The sequence below is a fragment of the Octopus bimaculoides genome, chromosome 10, assembly GCF_046866305.1.
Source record: "Octopus bimaculoides isolate indiv1 chromosome 10, ASM4686630v1, whole genome shotgun sequence".
NCBI classification, from domain to species: domain Eukaryota; kingdom Metazoa; phylum Mollusca; class Cephalopoda; order Octopoda; family Octopodidae; genus Octopus; species Octopus bimaculoides.
In genome coordinates this window covers 53,499,813-53,525,290 of record NC_142937.1, presented here as the reverse complement: position 1 = coordinate 53,525,290, position 25,478 = coordinate 53,499,813, and the positions used below count along the sequence as shown (strand labels likewise).

General features: G+C 41.2%; 1 protein-coding gene across 4 annotated transcripts in view; it reads right to left on the bottom strand.

Annotated features, from left to right (window-relative positions):
* Positions 1-217: 217 nt before the first annotated feature.
* The window catches only part of LOC106875505 (D-amino-acid oxidase), a 154,274-nt gene continuing 129,013 nt past the window's right edge, over positions 218-25,478 (bottom strand). For all 4 annotated transcript variants that reach the window (XM_089358633.1, XM_089358632.1, XM_089358635.1 and 1 more), the window contains exons 9-11: positions 17,332-17,449; positions 6,870-6,968; positions 218-2,132 (exon numbers count right to left, since the gene is read on the bottom strand). In XM_089358633.1, coding sequence (XP_089214759.1) covers positions 2,013-2,132; positions 6,870-6,968; positions 17,332-17,449 — 337 coding nt within the window. In that variant the 3' untranslated portion in view covers positions 218-2,012. The remainder of the gene's footprint in view (positions 2,133-6,869; positions 6,969-17,331; positions 17,450-25,478) is intronic.

Sequence of the window (25,478 nt, the reverse complement as noted above, 5' to 3'; positions counted from 1 at the left end):
ACTCACCGTGCTAGAAATGGCTATCAAATCTGCCTCAAATCACATTGTATTGTCTTAAAAAAGGATACATTAGATAACTTAATTCTGGAAAAAAAAAATCCAATAAAAACAAAGACAAAAGACATGTAATTTCTTTAATTGTAGATCTGTTTGTTTAGGGAAGACCTGGGGCTAAGCAGCAATAACGACAACAGTAACAATTACAAGGCAGTCAGTATTGAATGCAATATATTTTTTATTTATTCAGAGAATTCATTAAAACAAAATCATTTGTTACAAAATTAATGAAATTATCAGTTTTTAATACTTTCAGATTTAAGCAGAAAGCTTGCAATTTTGAGGGGAGAGTGTTAGTCAGTAGCATCGACCCCTAGTACTTCATTAGTACTTTATTTTATAGACTCTGGAGGAATGACAGGTAAAGTCAACCTTGGCAAGGTTTGAATGCAGAACCTAAAGAACCTCAAGTAACACCACAAACCATTTTTCTATTGCTCTAACGATTCTGCTAATCCACTGCTGTAATTACCTCTTTTAGAGTTCCACTATACCAGCTGCTCCCCAACATCATGGCCCATTGTGTTACAACCACTAAAAAGTTAGAAATATAATATTATTTCAATTGAAATTTATCAAAGCTTTAACTTTGTTACCATTCTTAGGTCAGAAATTTAGTTCCAGAGTTTAAATCCAGATCAGTACTAAGTATACAGATTCAGGGAATAAGTAACCTATTGATAATTTGTGATTAAATTTATTGAACTGCATGAAAAAAATGTAAACACTAAAACTTTTTTTTTGTCTTTAAAGATGAAATTAATTGTTTGGAAAAAGGTAATTAAATATCTGTGAGTATATGTGTATATCTAGTCATCAGCATGTCTGTGTGTGTGTGTGTGTGTGTGTGTGCGTGTGTGTGTATGTTATGTATATGTGTGTCGATGTAGGTGCTAGGATAATTCATCCCCAGTTATTTCGTCGTTGGTTAATTTGTCAATTTGTCACTGGCCAATTTGTCCCAAAAGACTCTTAAATGTTATTTTCGAGGGAAAGTTTAGAACAATCAATTTAGAATTAAAATTGTCGTTGGACAGTTTTAGATATATTTTTTAGTTTCTTTAACCCTGCCCAACTCTCTCTCTCTCTCTCTCTCTCTCTCTCTCTCAAGTATCTGTGCTGAATAGTTTATGAACAAAGATTTTCAAGCAAATCGAATTAAATTTATTCAATACATCTACCCATCAACATGACTACCTGCAAGATCATAACTTCAGAGAAAGGAAAAATCAAAGTGGTTGATCAAGAAAATTATATGTATGCAAAAAATAAGCAGAATGCAGATGGATTGAAGATAATACTGGAGGTGCAAAAATTGTGTGTGCAAGGTGAGACTTCATACAGATGAAAATTATAAAGAGCTTAAGAAGATTGGGATCTTGAACTTCCATTTCCATTACCTATAAGGAATGTTCAGGATCGATACATGACAAGGATTACTTGTACTACAAATAGTTAAGAAGCTTATCACAGCGCACTGAAAAGTACAGTGAATATTAGTCATCAAAATATTTGGAAACTTATTGATGTGATTAAATGTGAGGAAAGATTCGAACCAAGCCAAAAGAAAAAAATACAGAGATATGAACCTGCGTATAAAAAATGTCATGGAAAAATATGATCCAAGCCAAAAAATTATTTTTCTAAAAGTAATTGCACACAATCTTAAATTTTAAGAAAAAATAAATATGTAATACAGCAAACCTTGAAATAAACGTTTTTTTAATTCAGATATTCATTCTTCCATTTTGCCTATGATCTTGACAAATTGACTAGGAACAGATTAAACAATGACAAATTGCCATCGATGAATTGACTGGACACCGTCCAGGTATATATGTGTTTGTCTATGTATGTGTATATCTATGTGTGCTTGTGTGTCTGTGTATATATATGTATGTGTGTGTATTGTCAATGCTGTTTCAATACAATCCAGCAGTTAAAGACTCACACCGTTAAAGTTTAGCACTGTACCATGGTGCTGCACCAGCTTCTCTGATCATAGCCACAACATCTTTTGCACAACCAACGAAAGTTGTCAGACCACAGCCACCATGACCATAGTTGTTAATGACCTAAACAGAGAGAAAACAACAACATATATATATAATGCTTTCTACTATAGCAGGTATTCCCAACCCTTGGGGCAAGCCTTGCTAGAAGTGGCTTGGGATAATATTAATTAATTAAAATGTAAATAAAGCTGCTGATAGTAGGGGTCGCATGAGTTTCAAGCTTTTTTTTGTTTCTTTCCCTCAAGCACTCTCTTGTCTCTCTTCTCCTCTGCCTGTTTGTTCCCACATGACTACAGGCCATTTTTTTCTCACCCCTGTCTTTTCTAGATGTGACGCGTACTTAACTGGATGTCCTTTTTTCTTGCCTTCCGACATTTTTTCTCTTCTACTATTTTCTTCTCTTGTATTTATTCTATTCTCCTTTCAAAATTTTTCCCAGGTGTTACCCATTACAATGCATCTTGGCCTAACTGCCTTTAATGTTTGTCTTCATCAATTGTTTACTCTGTACATCCATGCTGTTGTTGCTTGTTCGTTCGAAGCTCTAACTCTCTGCAAATTTTATATTTTAAAAATTTCTGGATGCTGCTGTTTTATGAAGTTTTCCTATATTGTTGTTAAAAGCTCAAAATAGGGGGGAATTAACAGTCGACAACTGAGGAGGGGTTAGACTTATTTTTGTAGTAAAAAAAGAGTTCTTGTGCAAAAAGAAACATGCTTTATTTGGTATCTGAAAGATTACTGCATCTTTTGATACCTCATACGTCAAAATTGGCAACTCAGTTTTTGAATCCATAAGGAACACACACACACACACACACACACATGTACACACACACAAACTCTGTTTTATTATACAAGAGTGCTACTGGTAACATGGAATCCACTACAACCTTTTGCATGGTTGGATTATTGGCTAGCCTGGTGAGGAGGGTTGCTAAAAACCCAGCAGGACTAAAAATGAAATGGTCAAATGAACGGATGAACCTAGTATAGGTTCAATGTCTAACTAGTGATAGCATGGACTCAGAAATTCTGGATTGGTGTTTGGCATGCTTGAAGACCACTGGAAGCGAGGCATCCTTCAGCTTGTGTGAAAGCATATCTCTAAGAGAAGTTCACTCTGATATAAAACCAGATGTGCAGGGAATGACATTGAACATTTTGGGGATCTTTTGCTTGCACTCGAGATCATTGTGCTCCTACATTCTTGAGCCTGTGATCCATACTGGCACTGGATATCTTGCTTTGGCTTGTGCCTGCAAAATGTCAATAGAGTGGAGAGGGTCTATGTGGTGTTGTGCAAGCCTTACTGGACCTAAAATTTTGCACAAGCATTGTTGGCTTCTTCATTGGAATTTCAACTACATCAACAGGGTATGTATGTACGTATGTATGTATGTATGTATGTATGTATGTATGTATGTATCCATCCACGTATGCATTCACCATGTTGGACCAGTGAACTCAACATGTTTTTTTTTCATTCTCTCTCTATTTCCTCTTATTCCTTTCTGTTAAAGAGCTTAAATTTGAAACATAAAAGACTTTCATTTTTCCCAAGTGTCAAACTAATACACTTGCTTGTAGTTCCTACACCTGTCTTCATCTTTGTTTTTCTATAAATTTGAACTATGTATGTATGTATCATCATCATCGTTTAACGTCCGCTTTCCATGCTAGCATGGGTTGGACGATTTGGCTGAGGACTGGTGAAACCGGATGGCAACACCAGGCTCCAATCTAATTTGGCAGAGTTTCTACAGCTGGATGCCCTTCCTAATGCCAACCAATCAGAGAGTGTAGTGGGTGCTTTTACGTGTCACCCGCACGAAGGCCAGTCAGGCGGTACTGGCAACGGCCACGCTCAAAATGGTGTATTTTATGTGCCACCCGCACAAGAGCCAGTCCAGCAGCACTGGCAACGATCTCACTCGAAAATCCTACGAAGGCCAGTCAGGCGGTACTGGCAACGGCCACGCTCAAAATGGTGCATCTTATGTGCCACCCGCACAAGAGCCAGTCCAGGGGCACTGGCAACGATCTCACTTGGCTTGCCGGGTCTTCTCATGCACAGCACATTTCCAAAGGTCTCGGTCAGTAGTCATTACCTCGGTGAGGCCCAATGTACGAAGGTCTTGCCTCACCACCTCAGCCCAGGTCTTCCTGGGCCTACCTCTTCCACGGGTTCCCTCAACTGTTAGGGTGTGGCACTTTTTCACGCAGCTATCCTCATCTATTCTCACCACATGTCCATACCAGCGCAATCGTCTCTCTTGCACACCACAACTGATGCTTCTAATGTTCAGCTTTTCTCTCAAGATACTTACACTCTGACGGGTATTCACATTGACATTACACATCCAACGGAGCATACTGGCTTCATTCCTTGCGAGCTTACGCATGTCCTCAGCCCATGTTTCACTGCCATGTAGCATGGCTGTTCGTACACATGCGTCATACAGTCTGCCTTTTACTCTGAGTGAGAGTCCCTTTGTCGCCAGCAGAGGTAAGAGCTCTCTAAACTTTGCCCAGGCTATTCTTATTCTAGCAGCTACACTTTCAGCGCACCCACCCCCACTACTAACTTGGTCACCCAGATAGCGGAAGCTATCGACTACCTCTAGTTTTTCACCCTGGAATGAAATAGAAGTTGTTTCCTGTTTGTTTACAGTCTTTATTGCACCTGAACATCTGCCACATACAAAAACTAACTTCCTAGTTAACCTGCCTTTGATATTGCTGCACCTCTTATGTGTCCATAGCTTGCACCGGGTACATCTTATAGAGTTACTACCTATGCCTTTTCTACAGACTGAGCAGGGCCATCTACCTGAAGGGGTTTGTGTTTTATCTACCTTCCTACTTATTAAGATTTTGATTTTAGCTAGGTTGACTCTAAGGCCCTTCAATTCTAGCCCTTGCTTCCACACCTGAAACTTCTCCTCTAGTTCTGATAGTGACTCCGCAATTAGTGCAAGGTCATCAGCATAGAGGAGCTCCCAGGGGCAACCTGTCTTGAACTCCTCTGTGATTGCCTGGAGGACTATGATAAATAGGAGGGGGCTGAGGACGGAACCTTGATGGACCCCTACCTCTACCCGGAATTCATTGCTGTACTCATTTCCAACCCTCACCTTACTGGCAGCATCTCTGTACATGGCTCGCACAGCTCTCACTAACCATTCTTCTATCCCAAGTTTCCTCATTGACCACCAGATAAGGGATCGGGGGACCCTGTCAAAGGCTTTCTCCATGTCAACGAAAGCCAGGTATAGAGGTTTATCCTTGGTTAGGTATTTCTCCTGCAGCTGTCTTACTAGAAATATGGCATCAGTAGTGCTTTTACCTGGCACGAACCCAAACTGCATCTCATCTAAATTGATTTGCTCCCTAATTAGTTGGGCTATGACCCTCTCTGTAACTTTCATAACCTGATCTAACAGCTTGATGCCTCTGTAATTATTTGTATCTAATGCGTCACCTTTACCTTTGTAGCAGTTGACTATGGTGCTGCTACACCAGTCATTGGGTATGACTCCTTCGTGTAACACCTGGTTCGTAATACGGGTGACTAGGCTGTAGCCAACACTGCCAGATATTTTGAGCATCTCTGCAGTGATTCCTGATGGGCCGGGGGCTTTCCCTGTCTTCATACTCTTAATTGCTTTATCTACCCTGGTACTATCAACTCGGATAGCTGGTCCCTCTGTTGGGTCGACATACGGCAGGCTCTCTTTCTCCCATTCATTCTCTTTATTAAGCAATCTATTGTAGTGGCATCTCCAGACCACTTTCTTTGCAGCCTCATTTAGTGCAAGCGTACCATCATCCATGTGAACACATTTCTTTCCTACGACATCACTATTCTCTCTCCTACACTGTCTTGCAACACGAAATACCTCGAGTCTTTGGTCCTCACAGTGCAGAACATTGGCAAATCTTCTCATGCACATAGCTGTATGTCTAGACATGCTCATATATATACTTAAATGATAAATCTCTGGAAAGTTTTACAGATTTTTATACTTCCAGTGAAGGCTTGAATCTGTAGTCTTCGAACCAGCTTTCTCCATTTTGGTTTTAAGAAGCCTAATTTCTCAAGACTGGTATTTAGGCAGTGTGTTACATATCCCAGTGCCCCAGTAATTACAGGTATAAATAAGAGCGAAAGAATGCTTCTTCTAAGCACACAACTCTAAACTTGTTTTTTAAAAAGAAATCTACAAGTCTGTCAATGAGTGCTAGTGAATTGGTGATCATGTCTACAAGTGATGGTGTGTGTGAGTCTAGTGCGAGTAAAAGTGATTCAGAAAACAATTATAATAACAATATTCTTCATTACAAATGAAATTGACATTCTTTTTATGCTATATAAAATATTCTTTACATCCTACTGTTGTTTTTTTGCCATTTCTTTATGAGTATTATACATTTTATAAGTAAAATATTTTTCTACGAACGAATTATGATTTATAACATTCCTGTTATGAGAAATTATTGCTCTGCTTTATGAGTTTTCACTTTAAAAGCGATATACAATGAGTTAAATTGTATATCGAGGCATTACTGTATTAAGTCTATTAGACATACAATTAAACCAATCAGTGATGACCTTTGTATTTTATGAAACATCTGAAAGTGATTTATTGATTTACTGTATATCAACTTAATGGAGAAGTTCTTAATATAGTCTTCCTTGTGGTTCTCTTCTAGATGAAGTTGGTTACGAAATAGGGATTCAGTCAAGGAGTAGGAGTAGAAGGAAGAGACAGTAGTAAAGATAAGAGAACTCACCTGTATAGACCGACCATTAAATGTGATAGTTTCCTGGTCCAGACGGGTTTGTTCCCTAAATGGTCTCAGTCCAACTTTTGTGTCTAAAATATCCACATCCTGAGTGACAGAGAAAAAAATGATTTATGACAATACAATCTTTGCTGTCAAATAGTTATATGATTAATAATGAGTAATGGAATTAGGTGTGGAGAAGATAGATTGCTGACCATTCTGATGCTCTACACCCAAGACTTTATGATATTCTACCATGGTTCCTGTGGAATCCACTTTGTTGCCAAGATGTATGTTCCATTCACCAAACTCAGAGGATAGGGAACAATCATTGTTTTTTTTTTCCTCTTCCTCCTCCTGCACTTCATTACCCGTGTATGAATGATATGGCCATATTCTATGTCATGTAACAGAAACTATTTCACGGGTGCAGGAATGGCTGTGTGGTAAGTAACTTGCTTACCAACCACATGGTTCCAGGTTCGGTCCCACTGTGTGGCACCTTAGGCAAGTGTCTTCTACTATAGCCTCAGGCTGACCAAAGCCTTGTGAGTGGATTTGGTAGACGGAAACTGAAAGAAGCCTGTCATATATATATATATACATATATATATATATATGTACGTATTTGTTCCCCCCACCATCACTTGACAACCGATGATGATGTGTTTACGTCCCCGAAACTTAGCAGCTCGGCAAAAGTGACCAATAGAATAAGTGCTAGGCTTACGAAGAATAAGTCCTGGGATTGATTTGTTTGACTAAAGGCGGTGCTCCAGCATGGCCACAGTCAAATGACTGAAACAAGTAAAAGAATCAAAGAAAACTATTCTAACCACAAACAAACACCATTATCAGAGATTTGATGAAAATCAGCCTCCAAGAACCACGTGGCCTCTAAATACCTGGTCCACAAGGATGCAGCTATTGCAGACAACATAAAGTTCAATATTCTAATAGAGGACTTGGTGAGAGAGATGAGAAATATGTCCTGCATGTGTAGCCCTGTGGAATTAGAAAGACACATACAACACTTCATTCACTGCATGTGATTCTCTGGCTACAGGCAAAGGGACAGGATCAGAGCATACAAAAGACCCAAGGCTAAGAATAAGGCCATCGTAGAGAATGATGCAAATGGGATCTACCTGTTATACAGGTGTAAATCCTGGAATAGCTTAGAAAGGACCAAGAAAAAGACAAATAAGGCCAGCTTATGGTACAACAGCCAAAAATAACAGTGTGTCATGCTCGCTGATGCTACTCCTGGTAGCAACCTAGCATACCTTTTTAGGAAAACCTTAGATAAGATGAATCTATGGATTAAAGTAGTAGAAAGGCCAAGAACCCCCATAAAATCCCTGATCTGTAGAACATATCCATCTGAAAGCCCCCCATGTGCAGATAACAAATGTGTAGTATGTAAGATGAACCCACAGGTAAACTGTAAGATTAGGATTGTAGTCTATAGTATACAGTATACTGAGGGATGGTGCAGAAACAGGACAACAACATACATCAGGGAGACAGCACATAGTATAGGTGAACACTAGTGGGAGCTCATGGAAGAGAAAAGCTTGTTAGTGTTCTATTAACATGCTCAAATAGAACATAAACATTCAGTTAATAAAATAGATATTAAGATATTATCGACACATAGACCAGACACAATTCTTAGACCGATTACAGAGACTACACACATAGTAATAGATAGACTGAGCCTCAACAGGAACATGAATGGAATGACAACATCCCCTTCACTCTACCACACTATGCAACATGACGACTAAGGACAAAAGGAGAGGAGAAAAGAAAAATAGAAACACAGATACAAACAGTATAGTACATAAACCTATATACACACACACAAGACACATACGCATACTTAAAATGGAATGTGAAAAAAATAAATAATTAAATAAACGAATAAAAAAGCAAAAAACAAAGAAACAACTAAATAAAAGATATGGGTACAAATTGTGTAGTAAGCAAGCTCATATACATGCATACAAAGCACACATACTAAATGCATAGACATGCACGCACGCGAGCACACACACACACACACACACACACACAGATACAGACGCAAATGCATGTACAGATAAGGGTACACACCACAGAAAGACAGAATGGGCTAAACAGAACAGGAAGAGACATGTGGAATGGAGAGTTGCTGAAGAGGTTACAGAACATGTGACAAAAGTTTTAAGATAAAGGACACTAAAATTAGAATAATAATAAAGCTGAAGTGAAGACCAAATATATAGTGCATATGGTTAATTGGCATGCCAGCCCCAAATACAACAAAATCTTTATTCTGTTACATTAAATGCATTCTATTATTATTATTATTATTATTATTACTAGCAAATCTACCCATCTACAACGATGGCCTAAGATGAGGAAGGGAAGTCATAATAGTAGTATGTATTGAGAAATGTGTTAATGGACTTGATAGATTACTGGGTGATGTCTTAGAGAAATCACATTATTGTTGGTGATACAGCATTCTATTGCAGCTATATGACGTGTTTGTGACAAAGTGACACGTGATAACGATTCACTCCCAAACTGAAATAGGCTCCAAGCCTCTGTACCATGAATGGTTATGTGGACCATTCCTAATGAAAGCCAGAGCTTCCTTCAACCACTACATAAAAAGTATTAAGAAAAAAATGCTATTTAGATATACTTTTTTTTAGTTGTTTGTAGCGTGATGGAGGAAAAGGACAACAGAAAAAGAAGCAAAAGGGAGAAAGAAATACAGAGACCTTACCTGTTGACCATGGCAGGATGAGCAATCACTGACCAGATAAAAACACAACCTTTCACACACTCTCATCGAACTGTCTGCACGTGCTCTGTGTCCACGCATGCCCCCGTGGCTCTTCCGCCAGCCCCTGCAGTCTTCACTTCCGTTTGCCTCATCTACAGTCCTCTCCACCAACACCACATAGCTCATCACAGCCCAGAACACCACAGACACCACACGCCCCCCCCCCCGATCTACAGACCACTCAACCGGCTTTCCCACTCACTCTTCTTGCACACTGCTGCAGGTTTTATCCTCTGAAGCATTGACAATCTTCCGCATATCCAAAACATGGCATGGCATACCATCGACAGAGATGTTGTTCTTCGAATTGATGGAGGCTATTGTTCCCTTTCCCCATTGTGATGTACACCGTGCATTTGGGGGTTTTACCCAAACTTCTTCCCCCACCTGCACGAAGGCGTGCTTTTCCTATCCACCAGGTTGCATTGATGCAGTACATGGATGCCTCCACTTGTACCTGAATATTGCCCTGTGTGGCACTGACTCCTCAGCCCCTGTCCTGACCTGGGCGACATATTGTACCAAAATATGGCCTCGATTGGTGAAATGTGGCCCCTCTCTGCCATGGTCTTGATGGTAGGATGATGCGTTTCCACCACTCCATTTCCACTTGGCTGGTATGCTGCCTTGAAGAAGCGGCTGACCTGCCACCCGTCAAGCATTTCTTTCAGCACCTCCGAGCGAAATGTAGTGCCATTATCCAGAAGCAGCTCATCCACGGGGCCTCGTTCCAGGAATATCTCATTTAATACTCTCACAATTTCCTCTGCGGTCCACAGTCAACTATTGAGAGGTACGTCCCCTGACGGTATTGTGTTATGTCCACTGGCAGTCATTTCCAGTTGTGGTCCACTGGAATACTTCCCACCTCTATGTATGCCTGGAGCAGGATCGATGGACTGGCACCTGTCACAGCTGCTAACCACTCTCTGCATGCTCCATCTTGTTACATCGGAGTCAACTTTCCTGGCTAGGAACAACTTCCTGTCCACTCCCATGTGATGCATGGTATGCAGTCTCCTCAACTCCGAGTCACTCAGATGGCATACACTGCAGCCATAGCCTGCTCTGCATCCTCTGGTACCTGCAACCAGGCTCGCTTTATCCTGGTCAGGACGTCTGCCCTGTTCTTCTCAGAAGGCACAAAGATCACGCTCAGCTTCAGATCGAACTTAGCGGTTAGTTCACGCAGTATCTCCAATCAACGCATTACCAACATCTCTGTGGCCCCTTTGGTTCACACCCTCCGCTCATTGGTGATGACTGCCGCCACCCAACCAAGTACAGTGGCCGAATTGGTCCTAATTTCTATGGTGTGCAGCCCCCACTTCAAGGCCAGGTTCACCCCCTTCAACACGGTATCCAACTCCGCCACATTGATATGGTTGCAGTCACCCGTCTTCTTGAGTCAGGCTGCATCTTCCACCATGACGCCTCCCATTTCCAAGACAACCCCTATTGCAATGCTACTGGCGTCACACCATACGATCTCGCTCTTTGATTTGGGAACATACCAACTGCCCCTCACTGGATCCTCTGCTCTCACTCTGACCAAGACTTCCTGCATCATGTCAGTTATTTTCTCCCCCACTCTATCATTCCACTTTGCTCCTTCGGTTCGTCTCTTGATGAAGCTACATGCTGTCCAGTGCCATCCTGCAATCGGGTAGTGTCCCACTAGCTTCCCACACATCGAGAACAGTTCCCGTCTACTCATGCTGGTGCCCAGTTCGGGGATCTCGTTCCCTCGCTGAAACACGAACGCGCCGGCCTTGTTTCTCCATAGTTTGAGGTCCAGTGCAGCACATCTCTCCATCGCTTCTGGTGGCTTGGCAATCAGTTCAAAACTCTTCAGGTGGCCTATGACTTCTATTGCTGGCATTATGGTTTCATCCACAAGGATGTCATTGATGTATGAATTGGTGACCCTTTTTACTCTGTCCACCTTTCCCAGGATGGCCTTGAGAATTGTTGCCATAATCTTTGGCGCTGAATTTAGCCCAAACCCCAGCCTGGTCAGACAGTATGTCTGGCCCTTATACCTGACAAGCTGATGCTTTCACAGTCTCTCAGCCACATGCAAATGCAGGTATGCCGACTTCAAATCGACCATCGTGGAGGCCCCTGTCATCTGCCTCCACTCTCGCAAGGTATCCCCGCAGACATCTGTGGCCTCACCGCCCGTATGACATGATACATGGTCATTCAGCTCTCGGAAGTCAAGCACTGGTCTGACCTTATGCTTTGTGGACTGTACCACCGCCATCAGCGGCAGGATTCCGCTTTCTACTTCTTTTTCCCAAGGGATCAATATGCCCTCCTTAATCCACCGCTCCACCTCCCCCTCGAACTCGCTTCTGGCATCTCGTTTCAGAGTATGCTGATAGCAGCCCACTTTATTTTTTAACGTTGGGGGCTTTCCCTTCCAGTGCCACTCCACTGTCCACCTCTGGCCATCGAAGACAGCACAAAAGTCCTGGTCTTCAATGGTGTGTGCTGCATAGTTTTCCTCGCGGTTCTCACCAATGCACAGTCTCGCCATACACGGTTTCCCCACAACCCCAAATGTTACACAGGACTTGTTGACAATCTCGCCCACCAAGTGGCCAACTACAATTGCTTGAGGCGTCAGCTTTGTTCCCTGCACATCTGTAATGCCTTCACAGTGTACCTCTCTTCCGTCGACTGCCCTTACACTGCTTTCTCCACTCCACGTTTCTACCACTTCTGGAGTCATCAGGGTCGTCGTAGAGCCTGTGTCCACAAGTGCTCGCAACATCTTCCTCTCCACCAGAATGTTGACTACAGGTAACAACAAACGAGCCTCTATTGATCCAAAGGGATAACTACCAGTACAGTAGTCTCCCTTAGACCGTTTCCTTGCAGATATTCGCTGGCTATATGTCCTATTTCTCAACACCGGTAGCAAATGACCTCAGGCTTGAGTGACTTGCAGTCTCGCACCATGTGCGATCCCTGACACTGGAAACACTGTCCTTTGAATGGTCGCACACATTCCTTGTTTGACCCCTCTCCACTACTCCTTGCTCGGCCACTTTTCGTTGTAGCAGTCGCTGCTACCGGCGGCGTCCTGCAACACGAAACTAGCACGTGAGCCCGAGATATAATGTCTGCCATCACCATAGAGTTAACGTTCGCCAGCTTTTACAACTCGACTGACATGTCAGGAAATCCAGTCACAAACGCTAACTTAACCGTCCGGTCCAGCGATTCTCCTTCATACCCAGCCAATTAAGCCTCTGCAAAGGCCTCCATCAAGCGGATTTCTATTTTTTCCATGCTAAGTTGGTCCCTTTCTTCCATTTCTAATTATAGCGCTAACGCCGAACCATCTAGGTACAGCGATATAAAACTCGCTAAGTCGTCTATGCCGTGGAGTTTCACAACCAACTTCATCTTTAACCGAACGACTACATTCGTGAACATCAAAACGGTTTGACCATATCATTCGAAATACGGACTACACTCATAATTCTTTTTTTTTTTTGCTATGGGTCTAAATAGCTTGTAGCGTTATGGAGGAAAAAGACAACAGAAAAAGAAGCAAAAGGGAGAAAGAAATACAGAGAGACCTTACCTGTTGACCATGGCAGGATGAGCGATCACTGACCAGATAAAAACACAACCTTTCACACACTCTCATCGAACTGCTGTACATGCTCTGTGCCCATGCATGCCTCCATGGCTCTTCTGCTGGCCCCTGCAGTCTTCACTTCCATTTGCCTCATCTGCAATCCTCTCCACCAACACCACATAGCTCATCACAACCCATAACACCACAAACACCACATTGTTTACACTATTTTATGTTTGTTTATACTCTTATACATTCAAAGTTCACAAATTTCCTTATTTGAATTATGAATCATATTCCTTTCGATATGATTACAATATGATTACAAAACTTCTTTGTAGATGATATTTTCTGTTTGGTCGACACTAATTTTCAAATTACTGGAGTTTGTTGCTCTACTCATAGCTATACATATCTGGCTCTGTAAACGTTGGATTGGATAAAAATACACCTACACGATCTAAAGTCTGGCCTTGTGCCTTGTTTGCTGTGAATGCACGAATGGAATCTTCAGGGTTGCCAAAAATCAAACTAAGACTTACCTCTCACTGTTCTATGTGAATAAACGTCTGAATGTTTTGGTACCATGGGTTATTTTGATTGACAAAACTGAGATGTAAACAACAGCCACTTTGATTAGCCATTTCGAATCCTACTTGAGACTGACACACTTCAATAACCACTAAATAATCATACACTATATACTGACACACTTTTTCCATTTTATTTTTGCTATTAACCATCCTCATGACCCCTTTCATATCTATGATGGGGCCACAAACTTTATGATGAAAGTCCAGAGTTACTCATGGTTGGTGAATTTTTAATAAAAATGCAAAGGTGGTTTATCAATTTAAAAATCGATATTCACGAAATAATCATACTTTCTTGATTTTTTTAATGGTAAAATTCTTCCTGACGACTGTCTTTGTAATCCCCATTGGACTAACTGTCTGGCTGTGAAGAGGGAACAGACAAAGAGATGGACCGACGGACAGACAGACATAATGCCTATTATAGTAAGATAGCAAATCTGCCCATCTACGATGGGAAATAAAGGGATAGTATTGCAAATCTAAACCCTCTAAATTCATGAACTATATAGGGGGGAAATCCAGAGTTAATCCTCGTTGCTGGAATTTTAACAAAAAAAGTCAAAGGTGATTTATTAATACAAAAATCAATATCCACTAAATAATCATACTTTTTCACATTTTTTTCACTAAAACCCTCCTGATTACCTCCTTCGTAATCCCCCAAATCATTTGACAGCTGTTTGACCGTGAAGAGGGAACAGTCAGACAGACGGACAGATAGACAGACACAACAAGCATTATAGTAAGATTATTAAGGTAGTAAGCTGGCAGAAGTGTTAGCACTATGAACAAAATGCTTAGCAGCATTTTGTCCGTCTTTATATTCTGGGTTCAAATGCCACTGAGATCAACTTTGCCTTTCATCGTTTTGGAGTTGCTGAAATAAGTGCCAGTTGGGCACTGAGGTTGATGTCATCAACTTACCCCCTCCCCCGAAATTGCTGGCCTAGTGCCAAAATTCGAAACCATTATTATTATTATTATTATTAATATTATTATTAGGGTAGTGAGCTTGCAGAGTTGCTGAGCAAAATGCTTAGTGACATCTTGTCTGTCTTTGTGTTCTGAGCCCAAATTTTGCCTGACTTTACTTTTCATCCATTTTGGGTTTGATAAACTAAGTACCAGTTGAGCACTAGGGTTGATGTAATTGACTTACATCCTCCCCTCAAATTGATGGCCTTGTGGCAAGATTTGAAATCTTTTTGTCATTATTATTATTATTATTATTATTATTATTATTATTATTATAATAATAATAATAATAATAATAATAATAATAATAATAATAATAATAATAATAATAATAATAATAATAATAAACACACAATGAAAAGGCCCCTTGGATTGATAGAATATCTACAGACCTAAACTCCTTAGAGGAGCAAAAGTGGGAGGGGGTCAAGGTAGAAGATATAAGATCTGCTCTCAGGAGGTCAAGCAAATGGAAGTCTCCAGGAAAGGATAAAATTCCTAACTTCTGGTTGAATGCCTTCCCAGAAAGCCATGAACTGCTAACAAAACTTTACAACAATGTTTTGCAAAATCCTAGTTTGATGCCCTCTTGGCTAGTTAATGGTTTAACATTCCTGCTTCCAAAAAATGAGGAAACAAACGAACCAAAAAATTATCGCCCCATAACCTGCTTAACAACAATGTATAAGACGCTAACATCTGTCCTAACCGAGTACACCTATAGTTTTTTAATAGAAAGTAGCATATTCCCTAATGAGCAAAAGGGATGTAAACGTGGATCTTATGGTTGTAAAGATCAGCTACTCATCAATAAGATGATCTTAGAAGATTGTCACAAGCGACACAAAAACTTGTCTATAGCCTGGATAGACTATAAAAAGGCCTTTGATAGCCTACCACATAGCTGGATTAGGAAATGTCTGGAAATGTATAAAATAGCTCCTACTCTGTGAAACTTTTTATCTGTAAGTATGAGATCATGGAGAACCACACTGATGTTGAACAATGACAATGAATCTCTAAATGCTGGAGATGTAAGAATTTCATGTGGCATTTTCCAGGGTGACTCACTATCATCACTCCTCTTCTGTCTAGCCCTAATACCGCTCTCAAAATTGCTCAATGATGCACAGTATGGTTATAAAATATTTGATAAAAATATAAATCATCTCATTTACATGGATGATTTAAAGCTCTTTGCAAAAAATGACCAACAACTCAAAGGCCTACTAGCGATTGTTAAACAATTCAGTGATGACATCAGGATGCAATTTGGCCTTGATAAATGTGCAAAAGCTACCTTTATCAAAGGAAAAATGACAAATACATCTAATGTGAACCTTGACCAGCAAAATGTCATAAAAGAGTTAGAACCAGCGGAGAGCTACAAATACCTAGGGGTAATTGAAGGGGACAATATCAAGCACTCAGTGATGAGGGAAAGGATCAGAAGAGAATGTTATCGCAGGGTGAGAGCAATACTGAAGACAGAGCTGAACGCGAGAAACAGGATCGAAGCGATCAATGTTCTAGCCATACCAGTCGTGACTTACAGTTTCAATATCGTTAACTGGTCAATTACTGAAATATGTAATGTTGACAGAAAAATACGAAAACTGTTGACAATGCATAGAATGCACCACCCTAAGGCAGATATAGAATGTCTTTATCTGCCAAGAAAAGAGGGAGGCCGTGGACTTCTACAGCTGGCATTATCAATGAAGGTAGCCACAATTGGCCTAGACACCTATCTGAAAAACTCTGAGGACTGGATGCTAAAACTTGTCTTAAAACATGAAAGCAAGAAAGCATCTTACTCAGTAACAAAACAGGCAAAGGACTAACTAAGTGAATTCCAATTGCAACAAATTCAAGAATTAGATGAACTAGAAACACCTGCAGAAAAAGCTAAGCGCTTGAAAACCCGTGCAAAAATTGCTGCCTTAGATATTATGACTGAAAAATGGCATGGAAAACCTCTGAATGGCAAATACCCAAAGAGAGCGAATAATGCAGATATTGACAAAGCCCTTACCCACCAATGGTTAATGGCCTCTGGCTTGAAATCAGAAACAGAGGGGTTTATCATAGCAGCCCAAGATCAATGCCTACCTTCCTTTTTTTTTGACACAGATACATAGTGCTGGTGTCACATGAAAAACACTCTTTACACTTGGTAAAGTGGTTGGCATTAGGAAGGGTAGCTAATTGTAGAATCTGTGCTAAAGTAGACATTGAAGTGTTACACAGAATTCTGGCTCATGGGATCCTGCAAAACCACCCAACCCAAGCTAGCATGGAAATTGGACATAAAATAATGATGATGATGATGATGATGATGATGATACAGGCCATTATTAGTTTTCTAGGGTTTCAGTTTTTTATGAGATATTCTAAACAATCTGGGTTCAAAAGGTTGAATAGATTGCAACATAAAAATGAAGAAGGAAAGAGTCTATTTACCTTCAAACTTGGCACAATTCGAGCACAGCCATCCAATATATGTCTTTGGTCCTGTTCATTTGAAGTGGTGTCCCAGTTGCCTTTTTGTGCTGTTCCTCCCATAACAACATAGTTCTTCCTTTACATATACATTATATCATATTATATATATATATATATATATATATATATATATACACACACACACAAATACATACATAATGTATGTGTATATATATATATATATATATATATATATATATATATATATATACACACACACACACACACATATATATATATAGTGAGTTCAAACAAGAAAAACAACAGAAAAAAACACAAAAAACAACACAAGGACGTGATACAGATATTGTGTTACTGGATGCTCAAGAAAGGAAAGAAAGAGAATTTGACGTTTCGAGCGAAGCTCTTCGTCGGAAATATAGGAAAGTCCAAAGAAGATAAGACGGAGGAAGAAAAAATCGCCAATGATAAACACGAGATTACATTGTGGAATGACCGGAAGGGAAAGGGTGGAGAAAAAGTTCTTTCTAAGACAGGAGAGTGCAAGGGAGGGAGGTATGTATGCGTGCGAGCAGGTCTGTGTGTGTGTGTGTGTGTGTGTAATAACAGCACATGTATGTGCGTATGTGTGTGTGTTGCTTAACGTAGTAGAAGGAATTATTTGGGAGTGGTTGTCTGTGTGTCACCTTTTTTCATGTGCGTGGATGATGGTCAGTAGAAAGTGAGCAAGCAGTTTTTTAGTATGTGTGCGTGTGTGTATATGTATGTTGTGTGAGTGTGTCTTTCTTGCAGTGTGTGCCTACATCTGTGTGTGCGTGTGTGTATGTGTATATATATATGTGTGTGTGTACATGTGTGTATATGCGTGCGGTTTGCTCTGTTGATCGCATGTATACTTAGGTGCGTGTATATGTTAGTGTTTGTTGTGTGTGCATAGGAGTTATGTGTGAGTTCAGTTGCGTGTGTGTCCATGTATGTATACTTGTGTGTGTGTGTGTCTGTGTGTGTTATGTGTATAGGAGTTATGGGAGTTCATTTGCGTGTGTGTATGTGAGTTCGTTTGTACATGTGTATATGTGTATTTTGTGTGTGTGCATGTGTATGTGTGTGTGCGTGTGTGTGTAGACGGGGGGGGGGGGCTGTGTGTGGAGGTATATGTGCGTTTTTTGCGCCTATGCACGTGTGTGTGTGCGTGTATGTGTATTTGTGTGTGGATGTGTGTATGAGTGTGTGTGTGGGATTGTGAGTGTTAGGTACGTGTGCGTGTGTGTGTGTGCATGCGTGTGTATGCATATGTGTGTCTGTATGTGTGTGTGCGCGTGTGTATATTTTTGTGCGTATGTGTGTGTATGTTGTGTATATGTGCGTTCCTGTGTATGTATGTGTATGTGCGTGCGTTTGCTTACGTACGTGCGTGCATGTGCTTGTGTTATTTATGCCCATGTGTGTGTAATTATATGTGTGTCAGTGTGAGTGTGTGTTGTGTATGTGGGAGGTATGTGTGCGTGCGTATGCGAGTGTGTGTGTGTGTGTGTATATGTGTGTATGCGTGTGTATGTGCTTGTGTATATGTGTGTGTGTGCTTGTGTATATGTGTGTGTGTGTGTGTGTGCATATGTGTGTGTGTAAGCGTAGAGATGTGTGTCAAGTATGTGTGCGTTTTATTGTGTGTATGCACTTCTGTGTGTATGTGTGTATATGTACGTGGTTGTGTGTGTATGTGTATGTGGTTGTGTGTAGGCGTGTGCATTTATATGTGTGCGTATAATATGGGTGTGTGTGTCTGTGAGTGTGTAGGGTTGTGTGCATCACTGTGCGTGTGTATGTGTGTATATATGTGTGCGTTCGTCTATATGTGTGTATGAGCATGCATGTATGTCTGTCATACGTGTTGTCAGGTGTGTGGGCGGTATATATACCAGGTGTGTGGGAGGTGTATGTGTCAGGTGTGTGGGAGGTATATGTGAATGGGAGGCATTTGTGAATGGGAGGTATGTATGGGTTGTCAGGTGTGTGGGAGGTATATGTGAATGGGTTATGTATGCATGGGTGTGTGTGTGTATGTATATGTATGTGTGTGTGTTTGCGTGTGTGTGCGCAAGTGTGCGTGTGTATGTGCATTTGTATATGTGTTGTGTGTGTGTGGTGTGTGTGGGGGTATGTGTGTGTTCATGTGTGTATACGGGTGCGTGTGTGTGTATATGTACGTGTGTGGGTATGTGTTCATGTATGAAGAAATGAAATAAATTGTGAATAATTAAAATAAAGTAAAGTGGATAAGGAGTAAGGGGGATTAATATAAAAAAACAAGGAAAAATGAAAAAAAGTGTTGTTTCGTCATAAGGAGGAGAGAGCTGTGTTGAGTCCGAAGGGGAAAGCTGTTCGTAACTTGAAAATATAGCGCTGTTCCAGGTGGAGTTGCAAGGAAGTGGACCCGTGGTGCAGAGCGAGGCCAAAAACAGAGATGTTAGAAGGAGAGTTTTTGGCCAAGTGGAAATGACGGGCGACGGGGGAGTTGCATCTAATGCAGTAAATTAGGTTAGAGGAGGTGCAAGAGAAATTGTGTAGGATGCGGAGAGTGTGTTGGTTGGAACCTGTGACAGAGGTAGTGTTGGTGATGAAGGGGCAGGTGTGACAGGAGGATCTGGAGCACGGAAAAGAACCGGGTGGGGGTGGGGGAAGAGGAGAAAGTGCTACGGACCAGTAGATCGCGTAGGTTACGGGTGATATATATATATATATATATATATATATATATATATATGTTGTTGTACTTGGGGATGGTCATATTGCCAGTTTAGCCAATAAAAACACACGCACTGTATATTTGGTGTTAATTTGCTTCAGCTTTATATTACATTAATCTTAATGTCTTTTGTAAGTGCATGTGTGTATGGGGAGTGTCTGTATCACCTATATACTCTGTTAATACGTGTTCGTTTGTATTTGTTTTTATTTATTTATTTGTTCATGTGTGTGTGTGTGTGTGTTTTTTTTTTTTGTGTTTAATTAAATTTTGTTAACGTATGTAGTATTTAATTCCATTTGTTTATCTATGTATTGTGTTATACTTTGTTCATATTATTATTGGTTTATGGGTAACATGTTGTCACATGCTGTGGTTTGTGGTTTGTTAGTGGCGTGCGTTAGTGTTCCATTCTAGTTTCCTATTCAGGCTAGGTTTCTCTTCTATTATGTGTGTAGCTTCAGTAATTTGTCTAGGTGCTGCATCACTGCTATGTGTAGATAAGATTTTAATTTCTATGTTGTTGATTGAGCCTCTATGTTCTTGCTCAGCGTGCTGGTACAGAACTGATGAGTTCTTCCCTTCCTTAAGTTCCCTCCAATGTTCGTTTGCCCGCTCCCCTATGCTCCTTGCTGTTTCGCCTACATATGTCATTGTCTTATTTCTGCATCGTCCCTCTGTACATCTTATACTATAGACCACATTTCTGGTTTTGCAGTTCGTTTGTGGGCTAAATCTACATACGATACAGTTCCTATCAATGCAGGGGGTTCTACTGAAAGGGTATGTTCTACTGATAAGGGATTTAATAGGGTTGCCTGGCCTTTCAACAACCTTAATTCTTAGCTTAAGTTTGTCTAGGGCCCTTCTAAAGCGGTACGCCAGTTCGCCTCTAGGGGTGGTGTCGACGAACATGACGCTCTGGTACTTGTGGCTATCATACCATGAGCTTGCCTTCCCTATTTTCTTCTTAGTCCTTTCTATGGTGTTCCATGATTTGCTCCTATAGAGTGGGCAAATCCCATTCCTATCGTTGCGTTTGATTGTTTCAAACTTCTTCATAGCTCCTTTGTATACCCTGATCCTTTCTTTATGGTTGTAACCTGAGAACTGCATGCGGTGGACGAAATGTTGTATATGTCTCTTTAATTCTGTAGGGTCGCACATGCAGGAGACATTTCGCATTACTCTGACGAGGTCTGCCATCAATATGTTGAATTTGGCATTGTCCGCAATAGCCGAGTTCCGGTGGATCAGGTATTTGGAGGCCATAGGTTTTGTATAGTGTGAATGGAGGATTCTGGTTTTATTGTTCTTAGTTTCTAGCCAGAGTTCAGTATCTAATACAGGTAATCTATGGTTAGGGTGTTTAGTAGGGTAGTCTATCGTAACTTTAATACTCTGGTGGATGGAGTTAGCTATTTGCTGGATGCTCTCCATAGTCTTAGTTTCTATTTCTATTTCAGGGGTATTCTCTTGTGGGGGTGTCTTTACCACTAAGTTGATATCATCGACATATCGAGAGTACACATTCACGAGTATGGAGTTCTGTGTCAGGCGTTCCTTAAGCCTTCTGTCCCACCATACCATGAAGAGATTGGCCACATCACCGGCGATACTAACACCGATGGCTGCCCCCTCGTCCTGGGCGTATAATTTGTTGTTAAATTTAAAGGTGTGGCCTTTTAGGGTGACCTTTATACTAGCTCCTAGTGCATGTGCGATCATTTTCTTTACCTGGTGGATGTTAGTGGGGGTCCGTATGGCTCTGGTCCATCCACTCCATCTCTCTATAGGGGTCTTCCTAGCCATAGAGGTAATTGTTGTTGGTCTACCTCTTAGACGTCTACTAGGGCAGAAATCTCTAAGGTCGTATCTATCTAGATATATATCGTCATATGTCAATCTAAGTAGGAGGCCCAGGTCTTCTGTGTTGACTTTTTGGAACTCTACTTCGCTCTCGTTGATCATCTCCACGCACTTTTCCACTGCAAAATCCACGTCGATAGATGGGTATAGTGATACCACATCCATGCTACCCACTATACACCCTGTCAGGTTGCTGCAAGTGTTGTTGCAGTCGTTGATCCTGCTGAGGAGATCTTCCGTGCTGTCACAGACATCAGGTGACATCTGGATTATGGGGCGTATGATCATTGAGAGGAAGTAGGAAATCCTGTAGTTACTGGCGACATTCGCTCCACAGACTGGTCTTGTTGGTGGTCCCACTACAGTACTAGTTGTTACTTTGTGGTCCTTACGGAGCCCATACAGCGTCGGGATATCATTGTTCCAGGCTTGGAAGTTGTTGGCTGTGCGCTTCTGGGGTCTAAGAACAATTGTCCACATAATCATGTGGGCATTGAGGACTTTTTCCCTTTCCTCATGCGCCTGTAAGGTTGTTACCTTCGTATTGGCGATGTGAGGTTGCATTGCCTGGGTATAGTTCGGCAGGCTGTCTATTGACATTCTGCCGGACTTATCTGTGGGAAGGCATACCACTTCTCCATTTTTCGTGCGCTGCATGAACTTGTGTAGGCCACTTGCGGGTATATTCCCAAGTTGTTGGGCCTCTGTCTTATTCTGTCTCTGTCTCTTAGTGTATACTTCTAAAATCTGTCTAAGTTTTGTCCTAGCTATAGTGAACTGTGCTTCCATGTGGTCATGAGTATGTCTAGGGATGCAGACTCTTTTGTTAAAGGGTAATGTTGTCGGGTATACCCGGCTCATATCATAAGTTTTGTCATGTATGTTGAAGAATTGAGTGTCAAGGAGGTTAGTATTCCTGTTGTTGGCCCCTCTGGGGTTGTCTTCTTCGTAACTACTACTACTATTACTGCCGTTATTGCTACTCCCATTCATCCTATTATTCCTACCACTACCACTGCCACCGTCACCACCACCACCACCACCATCGCTGTTGTTACCACCCCATCTAGTGTTTTCTGTTTTAGGTCTACTGACTCCCTGTCCAAGAACTCTGTTGCATTCAACTTTATTCTCCCTCTTGACCCCCATGGCCTTACCTTTGTCTGTGTTCTTGTGCCTATGGTTATCTGTGTCTGTGTGTCCGTTCTCCCTGTTATTGTTGTTGTTATATATATATATAAGATCCAAAGATTGAGGTGTAGGAAGAAATTTAGTTTTAAGCTATCCGTAGTAAATATAAAAAACAACTTTCAGGGGCAATAGTTGTTATATGGACTGTTAGATTGTTGTTCGTCTGAGGTCCTGTGTTTCAAGGTAGTTCATCTGAGGTCCTTGTTTCATTGTTGTTTTGAATGACTGTTGCAGTTAAATGTTATTGATATATATGGCGAGGACATGATTCTTGTTTCTTAATAACGAACATTCGGTGAGTGCGTTCTTTGTCTATAATTAATAAATAAATGTAATAACTAAGTTGTACAACTCGTCTTTTCTCTGCGAGTCCCCCGAGAGGAATACAACAGAGTTTATTGGCGTCACCGATAGGATTACATGCATACTTTGCCGTAAAATTGTTCATCTTAATAACAATGGCTGAAAAACAGACAGTACAGCTTATAAAATTGTTTAGGGAACAAATGGAACAGCAAATGCAACAACATAAGAGAGATATGGACACTCTGTTAAAACTGTTTGGTGCTCGACAAGTTGAAGGCGATTCCAGTGGCTATTTTTCAGCTGCTTCGACAACAGTGTCGATTCCACCATTTGCTGCATTTGATTCAACGACAGAACTATGGCCTGGTTACTGGTCAAGATTCCGCACGTTTGTGGCTGCTAATGCGGTACCTGAACAACGCATGGCACAAGTGTTCCTGACCAATCAGACCGCTACTATTTACAAACAACTTGCTAATCTGGCTGCTCAACAAAATCCGCTTAAAGATATCAACAACTTGACAATGGACGAAATCGTTGACTTCATGAAGGAACAGTTCGACCCGAAACTTTTCATTGTGAGAGAGCGTTTCAAGTTTTGGAGTGATATGCAACGGAAGCCAGGCGAAACTCTCCAGGAGCTGGCAGCACGTATACATCAGGATGCGGCTACCTGTGATTTTCCATCGATCACCAACCCACAGGATGAAGCTCTGAGACAGAGATTCATATGTTCGGTCAACAATGAAGCGGTTCTGAAGGCGCTTTTTAAGATCAAAGACACAGAACTAGATTTTGCCCATGCTGTCCAAGTTGCCATCGAGACTGAAGACGCAGCAAAAGTTGCAAAAGAAACTGTCTACGGTTCCAAAACCAAGCAAGTCTACAAGGTCCAACAGAACAGGAATAAGAGTCCTCAAAAGAACCATCAGCAGTCTTATTCCACAAACCAGGAGAAATGCTACCGATGTGAAAAGGCCCACAAAGCGACAGACTGTCCTTTCAAAGAATCCAAATGTCATTTTTGTGACAAAAAGGGACATTTGCAAGCGGTGTGTAGAAAAAAAACAACATCAGCAACACAATGGCCACTCACAAACTCCTGTGAAAAGAATCACATAAGGCGATCCTAGGCGAAGTTTCCCAAGATACACATAGTTTGATTGTGCCAATAATAATCCAAAACAGACTGTTCACAATGGAATTGGACACTGCCACTATAGGCAACTTTGTTTCCTTGTCAGTCTGAAAACAGCTACGAAAACCAAAGCTGCAAGATGTCAAGCATCGCTATGAATCTGCCAGCAAGCACGACCTGCCTGTTCTGGGAACTTTCATGGGCCAAAACAAGGATTCAACAACCGGTAAGTAGAATCTAATACCTTACATTGTCACCAAGATCTCTGATCTTAATTTGTTGGGACGAAATGCTATCCAGACTCTGGGAATTTCCGTAGACGCTGCTCTAGGTTTGAAAAGCATAGACAGCCAAGCCAAGAGGGAAGATGCAGAAGTGATGTATCCAAAGACCTCAAGTGAGCCCTATGTTTCCCTGCAACAAGATTGTCACAACATGTGTGATGAATTTCCAGGTCTTTTCAAGCAAGAATTGGGATGTCTCAAGAACTTTGAACTGGAAGTGAAGTTCAAATCGGACGCAACACCAGTCTTTCACAAGGCACGTCCGGTCCCATTTGCTCTTCGTGATGACCTGGCCAAAGGTTACAAAGAAGGCATCGCCAAGGGAATCTGGAAGCCAGTCCAGTTCAACAAATACGGAACGCCAGTAGTACCGATTCGTAAAGCACACGCTTCAAGCAACCTGAAGCCCAAAATACGGATTTGTGGTGACTACTCTGTGGGAATTAATGACCAACTTGCTGATCACCGTCATCCAATGCCACTCCCTGTTGAACTGATGCAGAAACTCAGAGGTGGATTCGGATATACAAAGGTAGACCTTGCTGATGCCTATAATCAGATCAAGCTGGCTCCACAGAGTCAACGCAGACTCGCACTCAGCACTCACCGT